Below are 13,982 nucleotides of genomic sequence, written 5' to 3'. Positions count from 1 at the left end.
CACCGTGTGGGTAGGGGCCCTCGGCGAATATCCGCCCTCCGACGCACCTGTTTATCCCTGGGGCGCACTAACCAGCGGGTGAACCCCATTCAATATTTATCCCCGTGGCTTTCACAGATCATCGGCCCAAGCGAGGCAAACCCTCTTAATTAAAACTGGAGCTTGCTTCAAAGGGCCCCATTCAGGCCGTCAGTCAGCGCTCATGGGACAAAAGAGCCAGGGTCAGGTAGCTGCGGGGAAACCAGAGACGGCCGCGCTCTTTCGACTCTTCGCTTTCCCTCCTCCTCTTTTTCCACCTCCCGCCATCCGCCGGTCCAAATCCAAGCCACACACCTGTGGCAGTATTGGATGCGCGGCTCTGGGAGTTTACTCTGTTGTGTGGATCTCTATACAAGAACAAGCATTCACTCTTGAGCTTGTGTAATGATTATAAGTAACCCCGGGTCGGGTCTGTGGGACGTGGGGTGAATGCAGTAACATGGATTATTCATCCACACTCTTGACCACCAATGTAATTAAGAGGTGTTTTCTTCCGTTTGCCATTACCTTCAGATTAATGGGATTCCTAATGTGAACCTTTAACACTCGCAGTAGTGTCTCAAAGAAATCTTATATACACAGTACATTTCCAGGCTTTGAGACAATCAAACATATAGCACAATGTTTTATCCCCTACTAGAAAATAAATACATAATAATTTCACCTCAAAGTATTGGGGACTCTAATTTCAGGGGTACTTTGGTTTGGTTCTACGAGTTTTCCCCCGTTATAAGTAAGTCAGAGAGGCTTAATATTGTCAGTATCAGCCAGGGTACAGAGATAGATTGCTGAGGTGGAGCGCAACACCTACCATCAGCTCTCAGTACTTACTGTACGACATCAAGCCGTGAGTTGGCAGTGCCCGGGGTTCGAATCCATGACATTGCGGTCGCAAGGCGAGTGCTCTACCGACTGAGCTACCTGGAAACAGCCCCGTTAAATAACCCGCCCCATACCTCAGGAACAGCATTTGGTCATGTTGTCATAAACCGGTCTTGCCACCAAAGCCTGATTTATACTTCTCTGTATGAACTGTATGAATCTCACCACGCGCGCTGTGAGCTTATAGGTCTGCTATTTTCGGTGTACTGTACAACATAAACGAAAATATGTTATGTAATAAATGATTACATAATAGCCTAAGACGGAATCTGGAATAGAAATATATCATCTCCAATCAGTGACCAATCATGAGCGCTCCCCATCCCTCCTGAGCCATTCAAGGTTTGTGCCACCGTGACCTTCAACAAGCTGGACTGTACCATGTACCGCCATCCAGCCACCTGACACGGACTTGACTGGGAGCTGTGATGATGAACTGCTTCCTTTGCTCAGTTTGGAACGAAAAGTAAAGCGCTGGAGGAAATACTGACATTTCATCTGGTAAACTCTGGCTCAACAAGTGACATACCGGTAGCCACCTTTGAGTTGGCTGTGACCATCTATTGTATTGCGAGTTGCCCTTTATAAATCCTCTTGGTATTACAATTAAAATAAAGAAATTCTTCCTTTCCAATACTAGTTTTTCAATTATGTATTTATTTAAGCATGAACAATTGACTTGATGCTCAAATAAATACTACAAATAAATATATATATATATATAAATCTACTGTACTAATACTGAATTGAAGTTAAATCTCTTCTATTCTTTTGGCAACATTTCAAATGAATTTAGCTTGTCAATTGTGTGGAGTGTACTGCCACCTAGTGGTACTAGTAAAGGGTGACAATATTTTAAATATTAAGCTTACATTTTTTATTCTAAAACACAAGCTGTCCATATGGGTTCTCTGAAGTGTACTCACACAGCACTGTGAGGTCTTCTCCAAAGCCTGGGCCTGGCTACTCAGCTTCATGGTCCAATTTGGTGGCCCCGGCGGCCGAGGGCCAATGTCCAACTCATCATCCTCCTCATCATCTATGAAGATCACCCCCCGGTCCCCACACCTCCTTTTACAACTCTGCGGGACAAAACATGACGGTACAAACCAAAAGGTTAAATCTTAAAATGGTCAGGAAAAGCACACACGTTGATTGCGGCTGTGACTCCGCAACAAGCCACTTGGGCTGATACTAGCCAAGCCATAGCTGTGGGCGATATGGAAAAATATAATATCACAATATTTTTTCAAGCAGTATCACGGTACACAATATTATCACGATATTTGTCATGCGTTTCTTATGGCTATTTTTCAAGTTATTCAACAGTACAACCACCTACAATGTAACTAAAACTAAAAGAAAAAGGAGTAATAGACTATTTATTTTAGACCAAAATACTTGTATCACATCAATGATATTTATTACGATATCACCCACCCCTAACAAGCCAACCGTAATTTAGATGTCCAGTAGCATTTGGAAGACACTTCTGCTTTTCCAGACAATATTGTGAAGAAAGATGGGTAGGAGAGGATGACACACATAATTATGCCGGATTTAAAAATATTATGAATAGGTCTCTGTGTCAATGTAATGTAGTACCATACCAACTGGAACCAACAAAATGTCCAAATGTAGCTGCTGGTCAAGACTCAAGACCATAGAAATGTATAGTCTATACATTTATCTATAATAGATAAATAATTTTGATGAATTGAACAAGGTGGGCCCTCAAGTGTAATGCTTTATTGGGTCGTCCACTCACAGTTAACAGTTTTTGTATTGAGTTGTGCTTGAAATGTACTGTAATTGTGCAAACTGTAAATAAATACTTCAATCAATCAATAAAAGTTGTATCCTGCCCTGGTGGACACAAAGTGGACTTATTGTCATGGGCAGGGGAGGGGAGGGGGGAAGAGGAGAGAGTGAGACAGGGCACAACTTCACATTTGGCTACCTTGTCCTCAACGGCAGGAGTGCGAATGCGCTTCCTTTCCGGCTGAAAGTCATCTGTCTCATGGTCAGAGTTGGGGGAGGTATGCATCTTTTCAGACAGACGGGAAGCCAATGACTCTTTCTTCAACTTAAAATCTTCTGGTGGGGACACTGAAATACAGAGGTAGCATTTAAACAATATTCTGTTACTAGGGTCACTAGAGGTAGTAGTGAATGTAGGCCAGGATGCTTTTCAAGTCCAAAGCATTGTTTTAGTAATGCTTTGTTTTGTTTTAATAAGAAAAAAGCTTCACAAAAACACATATATTCCCTCTCTGAAATGTCCTTCTGCATGAACAATGAAAGGTTGTTAGAATGGTTAATCAAATCGTTAGAATGGTTCAAATCGTTAAATGGTCAAATTGTTAATGGTTAGTCATATTGTTAGAATGGTTAGTCAAAGATATTTACCAGTTTCAGAGGCTGAAGGTAGCAGCTGTTCCACTTTGTCTGGTGACTTTGTTAAGTGCACTTTGTCTGGTGACTTTGTTAAGTCCACAACATTTAGTGTGGGTGTAGGGGCACAGACAGTCCTGTCGTGGCAGGCACACTGGCACGGGGTGGTGACATCTGGAGTCTTACTGTTATCATCTGTATGCGTCTTGCCCTCAGAAGGACTTTTGCAATCCTGGGAGGTTGCTCCTTGCTCAGATTTGACTGTAAAGACATGACACAGGGTCATGGCCATGACAAACAACATACCACACATCATATTATTCCATAGACAAATCTTTTTCTTTTTTTTTTATGTGAAAAAGAAATTCCCTGTTGCGACTGAAATGTTCACAAAATCTGAAATCTTGCTGATTTCAGAAAGTAAGTAGGACCAATTCCGTTACAAACTTGATTTCATGTGAAACAGTAACCATTTATTGCCAGAGTATGTTAATGAAGGGGTTTTTACACAATTCTGTAAAATTGCAAGTGTGATTGCTGATGTATGATGATGACGTATTGACATACATGACGTCAACATGGGGCGGAATAATGTTTATACACTATAAATACATAATAAAGTTGGGCAATTACTATAGTCTGGTTGTCCTATTACTTTTAGCCTATTTTCATTTTAACCTGTGGGCAAGAATTTGAGTTTTGTTAATTATTTAGCATTTGAAAATACATTGAATAAAAGTGCAGTCACAACCCTATTGAAACTAATCCCACACACCTGATGTATCCTCTGATCATGAGTATTAATAATACCTTAAGGCAACCACACTAATAAAGAGCAGTCCTACCAGAATGTGCTTGCTGCCAGGCCAGAGCAGAGCAGAGCAGGGCCAGGCTCTTTCCACTTCCTGTAGGACTCTCTAGTAGACAGTGTTGGCCATGATTCAGACCTCTTACTATCTGCAATACAAAGAAACAATCATAATTGCATTCAGTGTTAGGGGCAACAATGCAATACATTGTCAATTTAAAGCCCAATGGAGAGTACATGCAAGGCCATATTTGAGAGCCCCAGTAACAAACGTATCTGTGGTTAATTTATTTAGTTACTGGCACTTCTTACTTATTTACATTACTTATTTTTGATGGATGGAGGATGGAGTATGACAGATAATGCTTAATCAAATGCACTTATGGTCATTTGAAGTTTGACATGCTATAAATTGTGAGGGTGCTTATTGCTCACTGAATTCATCATGGCCAGCTGGGATGGATAGGCTTTGCATGGGAAATTGATTCTGACTCCTCCAATGGTGTATTCCACGGCGGCGGGCGAAGAAGAAGTCATGTTCATCCGTCTCTGACAAATCAGAAATTCAACACTGATTATTCATTCAAGTTAGGCACAAAAACAGTCTACTATATTGTGTATAAATGGACCTTGTTTACATGTAACTAGAGTGTAGAAATGAACAGGGGCCAAATGGACCTGTCATTTGGTTCCATTTCTACACAGTTACACAGTTCGACTTCTATTCAATACACCCTCAGCTCTGAACTGAACACTCGATTTTTATTGTGTAACCGACAGCTATGGTATAATGGTAACTGTCATCCTTATGCGGTAACTTTAGCAGCACGGCTTCGTTAAACTGTCATTATAATAGCAGTCTGGACAACAGTTCAATAACTTGAACCAACCTGATTGGAACCAGCTGACTAGCTAGCGTTAGCTACTGCTAACCTTAACGGCAGTGCTGTTACAGGCTACAACCTTAGAGGCTACACAGCAGTGAGCACCCTGCACCGTGGGCGATAACAACAAGCTAACAAATTACAACTGAGCTCGAGGACGCTTTCATCGGCTAGAGTCCATAATTATGCAGTCTGTTTATGTTATAAGTTTAAATAATATCCTTATAACTACGGACAACGATACTGTTTACATCTATCACTAGGCTGCCTGCCTGTTTCGCGCCCGGGCATGGTCGGGCACACAGTGATGATTTCTAACCAATAGCATCACAGCAGAAGATGTTGTCATAACCAAGTACTGAACCTGATTGGTTCCGCTCGGGCATGTGACTGTTGTGACATGGTCAAGGACCAGTGATTCTCAAACTGTGGTCCGGGACCAAAATAGGATAAAAGTGGTTGGGGAATAGTTTTCACAGAAGATTTGAACATGTGTTACTTGACAGAGCATAGCCTATATAAGTCTAAATCAGGCAAGATGGTTTTCAGAGGTTTTCGTGGCATTATGGAAGTTCGTGTTTTGTTCAAGAGCCCAAAATAAACTCCAGTAGGTGGCAGCAATGCCACAAAGATGCAAAATAAGTATCCTGGAACTGTTAGTCCTCCAGAGTTCAGACCTTCATTGACTAGCCAGAGGTTTTGAATGACGCGGTGACGCATATAATATATGCGTCATTTTTTTTAGATATTATCTAAAAAATAATCAGATTATTTTTTACTATAGTAGACAGAGGACGGTGGGACAGTGGAAGTAAACAGGTGTGCTTGCTTGCTACCAGTTGTTATAGCCAAATGGATACCCCTGGCCTTGTAATTGCTGCTGCTGGGCTGTTGTTGGTGGCTTATGTGATAATTTTTATTTATTATAGAATCAAAGCGCCTACATGCAAAAGCAACAAAAAACTCCACGGGAAAACGGTGATTGTTACTGGTGAGTTAACCTTGTCTGTTTCATTCTCAGAATCAACTTCATTGTCGCGCGCACAGGTTTACAGGTGTTGGTGAAATTCGTTTTTGTGCAAGATCGTTTTTATTTGATTTCCTTAAAGGATTTACAGGGGTCCGTGGATTATTTCCTTATTTTCCTAATGTAGCACGAAATGAGTTTGAGAAATCCCAGGCAAAGTCCATCATTTATTCAAGGCATCTTATGATCTTCCATATAGTTACATCAGGTTACAAGAATCCGTTCCAATTCCATACAGTTACAGCATTTTGAGGCCTTCAAACAGAACAAATCTCACCCCAACTCTTCTGTGTCTTCTGTGTCTCTTTATACATCTATCTATAACATGCAGTGGGTGTCCTTGTGTGTGTGTGTGTGTGTGTGTGTGTGTGTGTGTGTGTGTGTGTGTGTGTGTGTGTGTGTGTGTGTGTGATAAAATGCATAGAGTGTATGTAGCCTCTACAAACTACAAACTGTATAGCCAAAGAATGTCTCTGTCACTTATCAGTCAAACAGGAAGGCCAACGCCCCAGGTGGTCTATTTTGAAAGCAGTGCTAATACACCACAGGACAACGACCAATTCATGTTTTTTTTTATTCATATGTGTTATTTATTTATTTTCATTTGCTAGCTGCTTTCTTTAGTTTTAGGGATTTTAGCTGTTTTTGACAGGGGGCATGGGGCTCGAGCATGGGGCTAAATATGTATTTTATAATTTTTATTACAACATTTTATAGCATTTTTTTATTTATTTACTATAGTCCACCCCAAGAGATTACATCTGACCACAAAAGATCACGGGATCTTCTTGTCATGACTTGTCAAGCCTATGACACAGCGTGGCTTCCCCCCAGTAGGCTACGTTTTTTTTTTTTTTTAAGATATTTTTTTGCGGCTTACACCTTTTATTGATTTTTGAAGGGACAGACAGTAGGCTGACAGGAAACGGGAGAGAGATGGGGGGATGACATGCAGTAGGGGCCGTGTCGGGTCCGGGAGTCGAACCCGCGGCACACTGCGACTGGATTACCAGTCCGGTGCCCAGACCGTTACGCTACGGCCTGGGCCCCAGTAGGCTACCTTCACGTTCAGTAGATCCTGTTATCTTTTGTGGCCAGATGTAATTTCTTGGGGTCTAGTAGGCCTATAGTAAATAATAAAAAAAAAGAAAGAAATTGCTATAAAAAAAATTTAAAACAAAAAACAAAACCAGCTAAAATCCCTAAACTGAAAGAAAGCAGCAAATGCTGCTAACACTCATCTTTTACTTTCACGAATAACAACCTAAAACATGAACCTTGGTTGAAAAAGAAACACTGACATATTCAGTTTCTGCAATCTGCAGTATAATAATACAATAATAATAATATAATTTATGCTGAAAGAAACATGACTATGATTGGTATTATTGCTCTATCAATGATGCAGACATTTTCTAAGAAACGAATGTTGGTTGATTAAGGGAGCAACACTGGAATTGGGAAGACTACAGCCATAGAACTGGCAAAGAGAGGAGCCAGGGTCATTCTGGCCTGTCGCAGTAAACAGAGAGCTGAAGCTGCTCTTGCTGACATAAAAAAGGTAAATAAAAATAATTGAAAATGTTAAAAATAACCCAGACAGGCAGACACTAAATGGACTAAAATGATTTTTGGCCAAATAATGGAAGCAGTTGTGCAGTGTGTCCAGTTTTACTCTATGGTCTCCATGTCTATTTAAAAAAAGAAATCCTAAAGCTAATGGGATTAAAATGTCTTTAGCCTATGTGCCACCTTGTAATAAAAGATGGTCTCCTGCAGGAGAGTGGGAGCAATGAGGTGGTGTTCATGCACTTGGATCTGGGGAGTCTGAAGTCCGTTCGCTCCTTTGCTGAAACCTTCCTGAAGACTGAGCCCAGGCTGGACCTGCTCATTAACAATGCAGGTCATATTATGCAATCAACATAAACAATCTTTGATAACGTCCTAAAGACATGATGGCTTATATTGACTGCTGCTGAATCTGGAAATTATGTCATATCCATCGATGATATATATTTTTGTTTGTTATTTATTAGTTTTGTATCTACTATAGGGATCTTCATGCAGGGTAAAACAGAGGATGGCCTGGGGATGATCCTGGGTGTCAACCACATCGGTCCCTTCCTGCTCACCAACCTGCTACTGGAGAGACTGAAGGAGTGTGGTCCCAGTCGGGTGGTCAATGTGGCGTCTGTAGGTTACAAACAGGGCAAGATTGATTTCACTTATCTAAACACTCACAAGGATCTTGGTGCAGGAGGTACTTCGATAGCATTGTTGCAGATGTACTGCGACAGCAAGCTGTTTAATGTCCTCTTCACCCGTGAGCTGGCTAACAGATTGCATGGCACAGAGGTCACCTGCTTCAGCCTCCACCCAGGTACATTCAGTATTCTTCTAGACATGACATTATGAGCTTAGGTTAGGATAATGTAATACTTAACAAGTTATGTATTACATGAATTTGTGATATTTCCATTCCCAACATTATATGCCTGGTAAATATGTTTTAACTCAGGTGCATTATGACAGACAGTCATCCTAAAATCATGTCCTCTGTACAATTTCCTTTTTTTCATGGCTGAGAAAGTTGACCTCTAAGGTCCACAACAAGATTTATTTTCACAGGATATGTTACTTTACCTTATGGTTATGCCATCTGCCGTAGGTGAGCATATGTGTGTTGACGTTGCTTTCAAGGGCTGACTACGTAACACCAGTACAACCCAGCCTAGATGTCAAGATAAATGGGTTTTGGTGTGTACTGTGTAGGGTCATCTTTCATTGCCAACCTCCTATCACACATGCTTTGTTCAATCAGGACCAAACCACTCCACAAAACCATCTCCTACTACCAACCCTGAGCAAGTCTGTCCTACACCCGGCATAACGACTAATAGCGCTTAAAAGACTACAAGAAACCACATCAAATCAGAGTTGGTTATTAACATAGCTTTCTTTCTCTTTTAGGTACAATCAAAACTGAGATTGGCCGCCACTCCAGTGCATTTGCAATATTTATGAACCTCATGCTTTTCTCAAAGACCCCTCTTCAGGGTACGCAGACCACCCTGCACTGTGCACTCCAGGAGGGTATCGAACATCTCAGCGGATGCTACTTTAATGACTGTGCAGTCGAAGATGTTTATCCTAAAGCTAAGGATGATGCTGTGGCTAAGAAACTGTGGGATGTAAGTGAGAGACTGTGTGGACTAGTGTAAACATTTTCCAGTTATTGACCCGAGGCAATTCTACAATACAAATCTAAAAGCTTTTTCATGTCAAGGACCCGCAAAATTATATGTATTTGGCCATTAGAGTAAACATGTTTTACACATGTTTGCTACATGGTCACTTGGTACCAAGTGCAAGTTGTGCACTTGGTAACTTTAGATTTTTGGCATGGTGTTAGATATGCGCTTCGGCATATGGTTTTACCTGTCAGGTGAAAAGAAGTGGCTTGGACTCCTCATGCATTGAAGGAAGCATGAAGTCAGTCCGTAGCTCTCCCCAGGTTGGCAGAGGGTGCGCAGCGCCCAGGATTACATTAGACAATTGACTCTGGGTGAAAGAAATGGGTTATAAAAAAAGAAAATATACTTGCCAGGAAGTGTCCCATCCCCTTTACTCAGACCATTTGAGTGGTAAATTAATGAAAATGGCTATGCCAACTCAAAACAGCCCCAAAGACACTATGCCAGCATTATTTGACCCTAGTGATTCCGAAAACAGAAATTAAAGGAGTCGGACTGTATTTGGCAATACACATTTTCTTATGAATGGTGTGTGTGACCCAAGTGCACAGCAATAGGAGGCAAATAAAGAGTTAAAGCCCACCCAGGCAAGTTCATTAACAGTAAGTTAACAAGGAGTGGAGGAAATGGGTGTACACGTAGGCTCTAACTCAACTCGGGACCCGGAACACTGGAGGAGGAGGAGAAGAGAAGCAGGGTCGGTGATAAATTCACACGGAAGATGTGCACTGCCACTTCGCAAAGTGAACAGTCCAACAGAGCCCTACTAAACTGGGAAAACTAGTCAGGCAAGCTATACCACAGAGTAGAATGCGGACCATGTACACACCGGCTAGACAGATTGCACCCTGGCTTGTTCTCCATCCAAGTAATGTTTTCTCATTTATCTGAGATAATGGAGAAACAAGATCATATTGAGAGTGACCTGAAGGGACATGATTCATGAATTGCAATCCATTCTATACCAGCACCAGGCAGTACACCTTACATTGAGGACTATTTGAGGATAACCTTTACATGGTTTCGGTTGGCCTCTCATAGACTGCGTGTGGAAATGGGGAGGTGGAGTCACATACCACCTGAACAGCGTATTTGTCAACAAATGAAACAGCACATACTGGTGTGCCCCCTCCCGCAAGACATCAGAGTGAAATATGGATATGAGTTTACTGATAGTGATTTGCACTAACAGAGTAACTTTGTGTATGCTACATGCCTGCTTGTAACTTGTGAAGCAACAGAAAGCTCCTGTTGTATGAGTTGAGGGATCTTGTGTTGTCCATTGTATATTTTAATGTAAAAGTTTTTATCCCAATGTTTTATACAATTGTGTCAAATTAACTGTCAATGTGCATTGACACTGAAAAACTTGTTTTGCCCAGACTTAATAGTATCACATGCCATTAGTCAGACGGCCCATTGTTCCAAAGTACTACTGGTCCGTGCATTAATTTATAACTAAGCCTAACCCTAATATTTGGGGGATGGAAGAATGGCCAGCCCCCTTAATGTTTTGTGCAGCTGCATGTCCATTCAAAGATATGAAAATGAAATAAACACCAGCAACAGATGGGAACATATAGATAACACAGCACAATGTCTCCTCCCTGAGGTATATTGGAATAGAACTGTCAAGACTCCACGAATGGGGGGCAATGTAGACAACCTCCTACTTAAACGTGAAAGTTATTATATACATACACTACAAACTATGTCTCCAAAAGGTCTGAATCAAGAAAATGAAATGAGACATTCTCTGTAGCTTCTAGCCCATGCCTTATTCCCTCATTCTATTTAATGTAAGCTGTACCCTCCAAAGAGGTATTCAGTAACAGTGAATCTTGAAAAGAGCCTCTGAGAAAAATAAAATTCTATGCTCCTATATTATGGAAAAAGTACCCAAGTGAGTTGCTTCCTAGTATCTGCTATCACCACCTGAGTCACCACTAGAGGGACCTATATGAACCCTCCTATATCCAAATGGACCCTTAGTTATTCTGTACACACTCATGAGATAATGTGGTACTGGAGTCTCAACTAGAGAGAAAAAATGTAAGTAATGTTTTTAATATGATGTATTCTATGTAAATGGTATATATAAGTATATTTTTGTATACTCTGTCACAATTCTAGCTCCTCAGGAGTAATGGGACTCACCTGTGTTTTGTGGGGGTGGCACATAACGGGGGGAGGGACTCAATCTGAGGGAACTAGATAAAAGTGATGAAACGTGTGCATCTGTATACTGACCTGTCAAGATTGAAATGTTGTTTATTTATTCAATAAAGTAATTCTTTACCAAAATAATTGTGTGGGGCCCTACCTCCTTCCAACATATAGATAAATGAAATAAATACAACTAATAAGTAAAGTCATGTGACATGATCCAATGGAAAGGGGGTCAAATCCACCGTCTTCCTTATACTGTATTTGGAGTCTGTAATGGTACACTTGTATAACATTGCGTTTTTGACTATTAACAGTTAATAAAACACACACAGAGTATGTAAAATGAAATGCCGTTTGGAAATGGTTAGTAAACCAGACACTTCTTGCATGCTGTGCTGGAGATACTATAATCCTGGTAATTATTCATATCTCTCCCTGTGCTATTAAAATATCCTTTCCCAACATTATCACCTGCATTGTTGATGAGCAGGTCCAGTCTGGGCAGTCTTTAAGAAGGTTTCAGCAAAGGAGCGAACAGACTTCATACTCCCCAGATCCAACTGCATGAACACCACCTCATTGCTCCCACTTTCCTTTTCTTTTTAAAAGAAAATTTGCACAATATTTAAAGACACACAATTAAGTGCAGGTGAGAAAGGAAACAACAATAAGACACAACAAACTACAAAGTAGTAGAGTGTGAAATTGAATGTGGGCATGTGCAGAAGTAGTTATATACATTATATGGTAGAAGCAAGTGGAGAGGCTTAAAGGGCTGTATTTTGCGTGTCTTAAGTACCAGGTCTTATTCCCTAACTTAAACTTAGAGTTTAAGTTTAAAGTTACTGAGTGAAGATTACGGTCTATGCTATGGTGAAGATGAGGAGTTGGCAATAAGTATGTGTGTATTCCAGACTAAAGAACCTCTGTGTTTAATGGAGAACTGGCTATGAGTGATACAGCTGAGGGGAGCATGGAGATTATTGGATTGTCTAATATTATGGTATGTGCATGAATAAGAAGGAACAGGTCTGGGCTGTGTTAATGTTATAGAAAATACATTTAGGAGTATATCTTGCATACATAGGGAGGGGGACACATAGCTGCGTAATGGAGTGGAGGCACCGCTCAAAAAACTAGGGGCCCTATCCTGGGCCACCCCTTATCCCTAAACGTATTTGCCATTTTTACTATTTTGATAAACCTTTTAAAATAGTTTAAATTTGAAATAAAAATTTGAAATCTACAAGCTGTGTCCCCCCCCCTATGTATGCGTGTCCCTGTGTCTGTCCTAGCACGGAAAGCTGAAACACATCAGCAACACTGGATGGTACTGTTGCACAGCGTCTCTTACACACACACAGGTGCTTGTACAGTACAATACGAGAAGTACAGTATAGTAGAGTACAGTACTGTTGCACCGCTAAGTTCACACAGGTGTGATTTTAAACAACAGCTGATGGAGCCAAATGTCCATGGGTTAATTTCTCTCACCTTTTTTATGTCAGCTCTCCGTTTGCTGCTATGGAATAGGCCAGAATAGAATGACTCTGGCTCCTCTAGCCAATTCTATTGCTGTAGTCTTTCCAATTCCTGTGTTACTTCCTGGAAGAAATGCATTGTCCTCATATCATAATCAAACAAAGTTAGTAGTAGTATGCAAAGTACTCTGGAATCTGTTGCAAAACTATTAGGTTAGCACACAATGCCAGAGTTTGGGATTCAAGGCCAATGCTTGAAAAATATTCCATAATTATGGATAATGCAATCATCCTCCAAATGTTATGCAATAACATGGTTCAATGAACTACAGTTTCAATCAACAGTAGTTACAAATACCTTAATTAGAATTAGAAGGCTGCAGTCCCTTTCCTAGAATTAACCCTGCAAGACCCGGATATATTTCTACTTGCAGAAAAGAGATTTCAACCTTACTACTGCTTTGCACAGCACTACTAGGAGGACTTTGCAGAGGAAATGATGTTACAAAAAAAAAAAGTTTTATGCAAATGTTATGCACATTTATAATAATAATTAAAATAATAATAAATAAATAATTTGCATTTGGGGGATATCTTTCACAATAATAAATGTACATGTTCTAGACATTCTAATGATCGCAAAAATATATATTACAGGAATTTTACTTAACTTTTTCAGGGTTAAAGGTTAAAGGTCAAGGTTAGAAAGTCCAGAGATTTTGAAGTTGTGTGAATTTCTGCCTCTGTATCAAGCCGTTTTGCTTGGCTTGATATTTGCATATTTATATGCAAATATCATGACCAATGGCATTGCAAGACTAAACAATGAACATCAATGATGATGTTTAGGTGAAATTAATTACTTAATTAATTAAAATATAAATGGTTGTAATGTTGCAACGGTGGGTACAGAATGAATACTAGAAATACACTCACCAGTAACAATCACCGTTTTCCCATTCCGTTTTGCTTGGCTTGTGCATACAAGGTCCTTAAACACAAACCCTACAATCAACTCCCACTAGAACCCCACCAAACAATAAG

The 13,982-nt window shown here is 40.4% G+C and overlaps 2 protein-coding genes across 2 annotated transcripts in view; one reads left to right on the top strand and one right to left on the bottom strand.

Annotated features, from left to right (window-relative positions):
- The window catches only part of brip1 (BRCA1 interacting helicase 1), a gene marked incomplete at its 3' end in the record, with an annotated part of 44,797 nt that extends 39,529 nt beyond the window's left edge, over positions 1-5,268 (bottom strand). Inside the window, exons 1-6 of the mRNA XM_083773156.1 lie at positions 5,014-5,268; positions 4,559-4,672; positions 4,161-4,272; positions 3,331-3,576; positions 2,882-3,030; positions 1,848-2,003 (exon numbers count right to left, since the gene is read on the bottom strand). Coding sequence (XP_083629282.1) covers positions 1,848-2,003; positions 2,882-3,030; positions 3,331-3,576; positions 4,161-4,272; positions 4,559-4,666 — 771 coding nt within the window. The 5' untranslated portion in view covers positions 4,667-4,672; positions 5,014-5,268. The remainder of the gene's footprint in view (positions 1-1,847; positions 2,004-2,881; positions 3,031-3,330; positions 3,577-4,160; positions 4,273-4,558; positions 4,673-5,013) is intronic.
- LOC310864468 (dehydrogenase/reductase SDR family member 13-like) lies at positions 4,914-9,255 on the top strand (the record flags this gene model as incomplete). The annotated part of the gene is made up of 6 exons (XM_083773155.1): positions 4,914-4,936; positions 5,937-5,998; positions 7,477-7,595; positions 7,814-7,937; positions 8,088-8,414; positions 9,005-9,255. 6 exons carry the CDS (start codon positions 4,914-4,916, stop codon positions 9,253-9,255), a joined length of 906 nt encoding a protein of 301 aa, XP_083629281.1.
- Between the last annotated feature and the right edge of the window lie 4,727 nt (positions 9,256-13,982).

Source organism: Protomyctophum parallelum, assembly GCF_964188405.1.
Source record: "Protomyctophum parallelum genome assembly, chromosome: 9".
Lineage (NCBI taxonomy): Eukaryota > Metazoa > Chordata > Actinopteri > Myctophiformes > Myctophidae > Protomyctophum > Protomyctophum parallelum.
The sequence above is the reverse complement of the archived record's forward strand: the minus strand, read 5'-3'. Positions and strand labels throughout refer to the sequence as shown.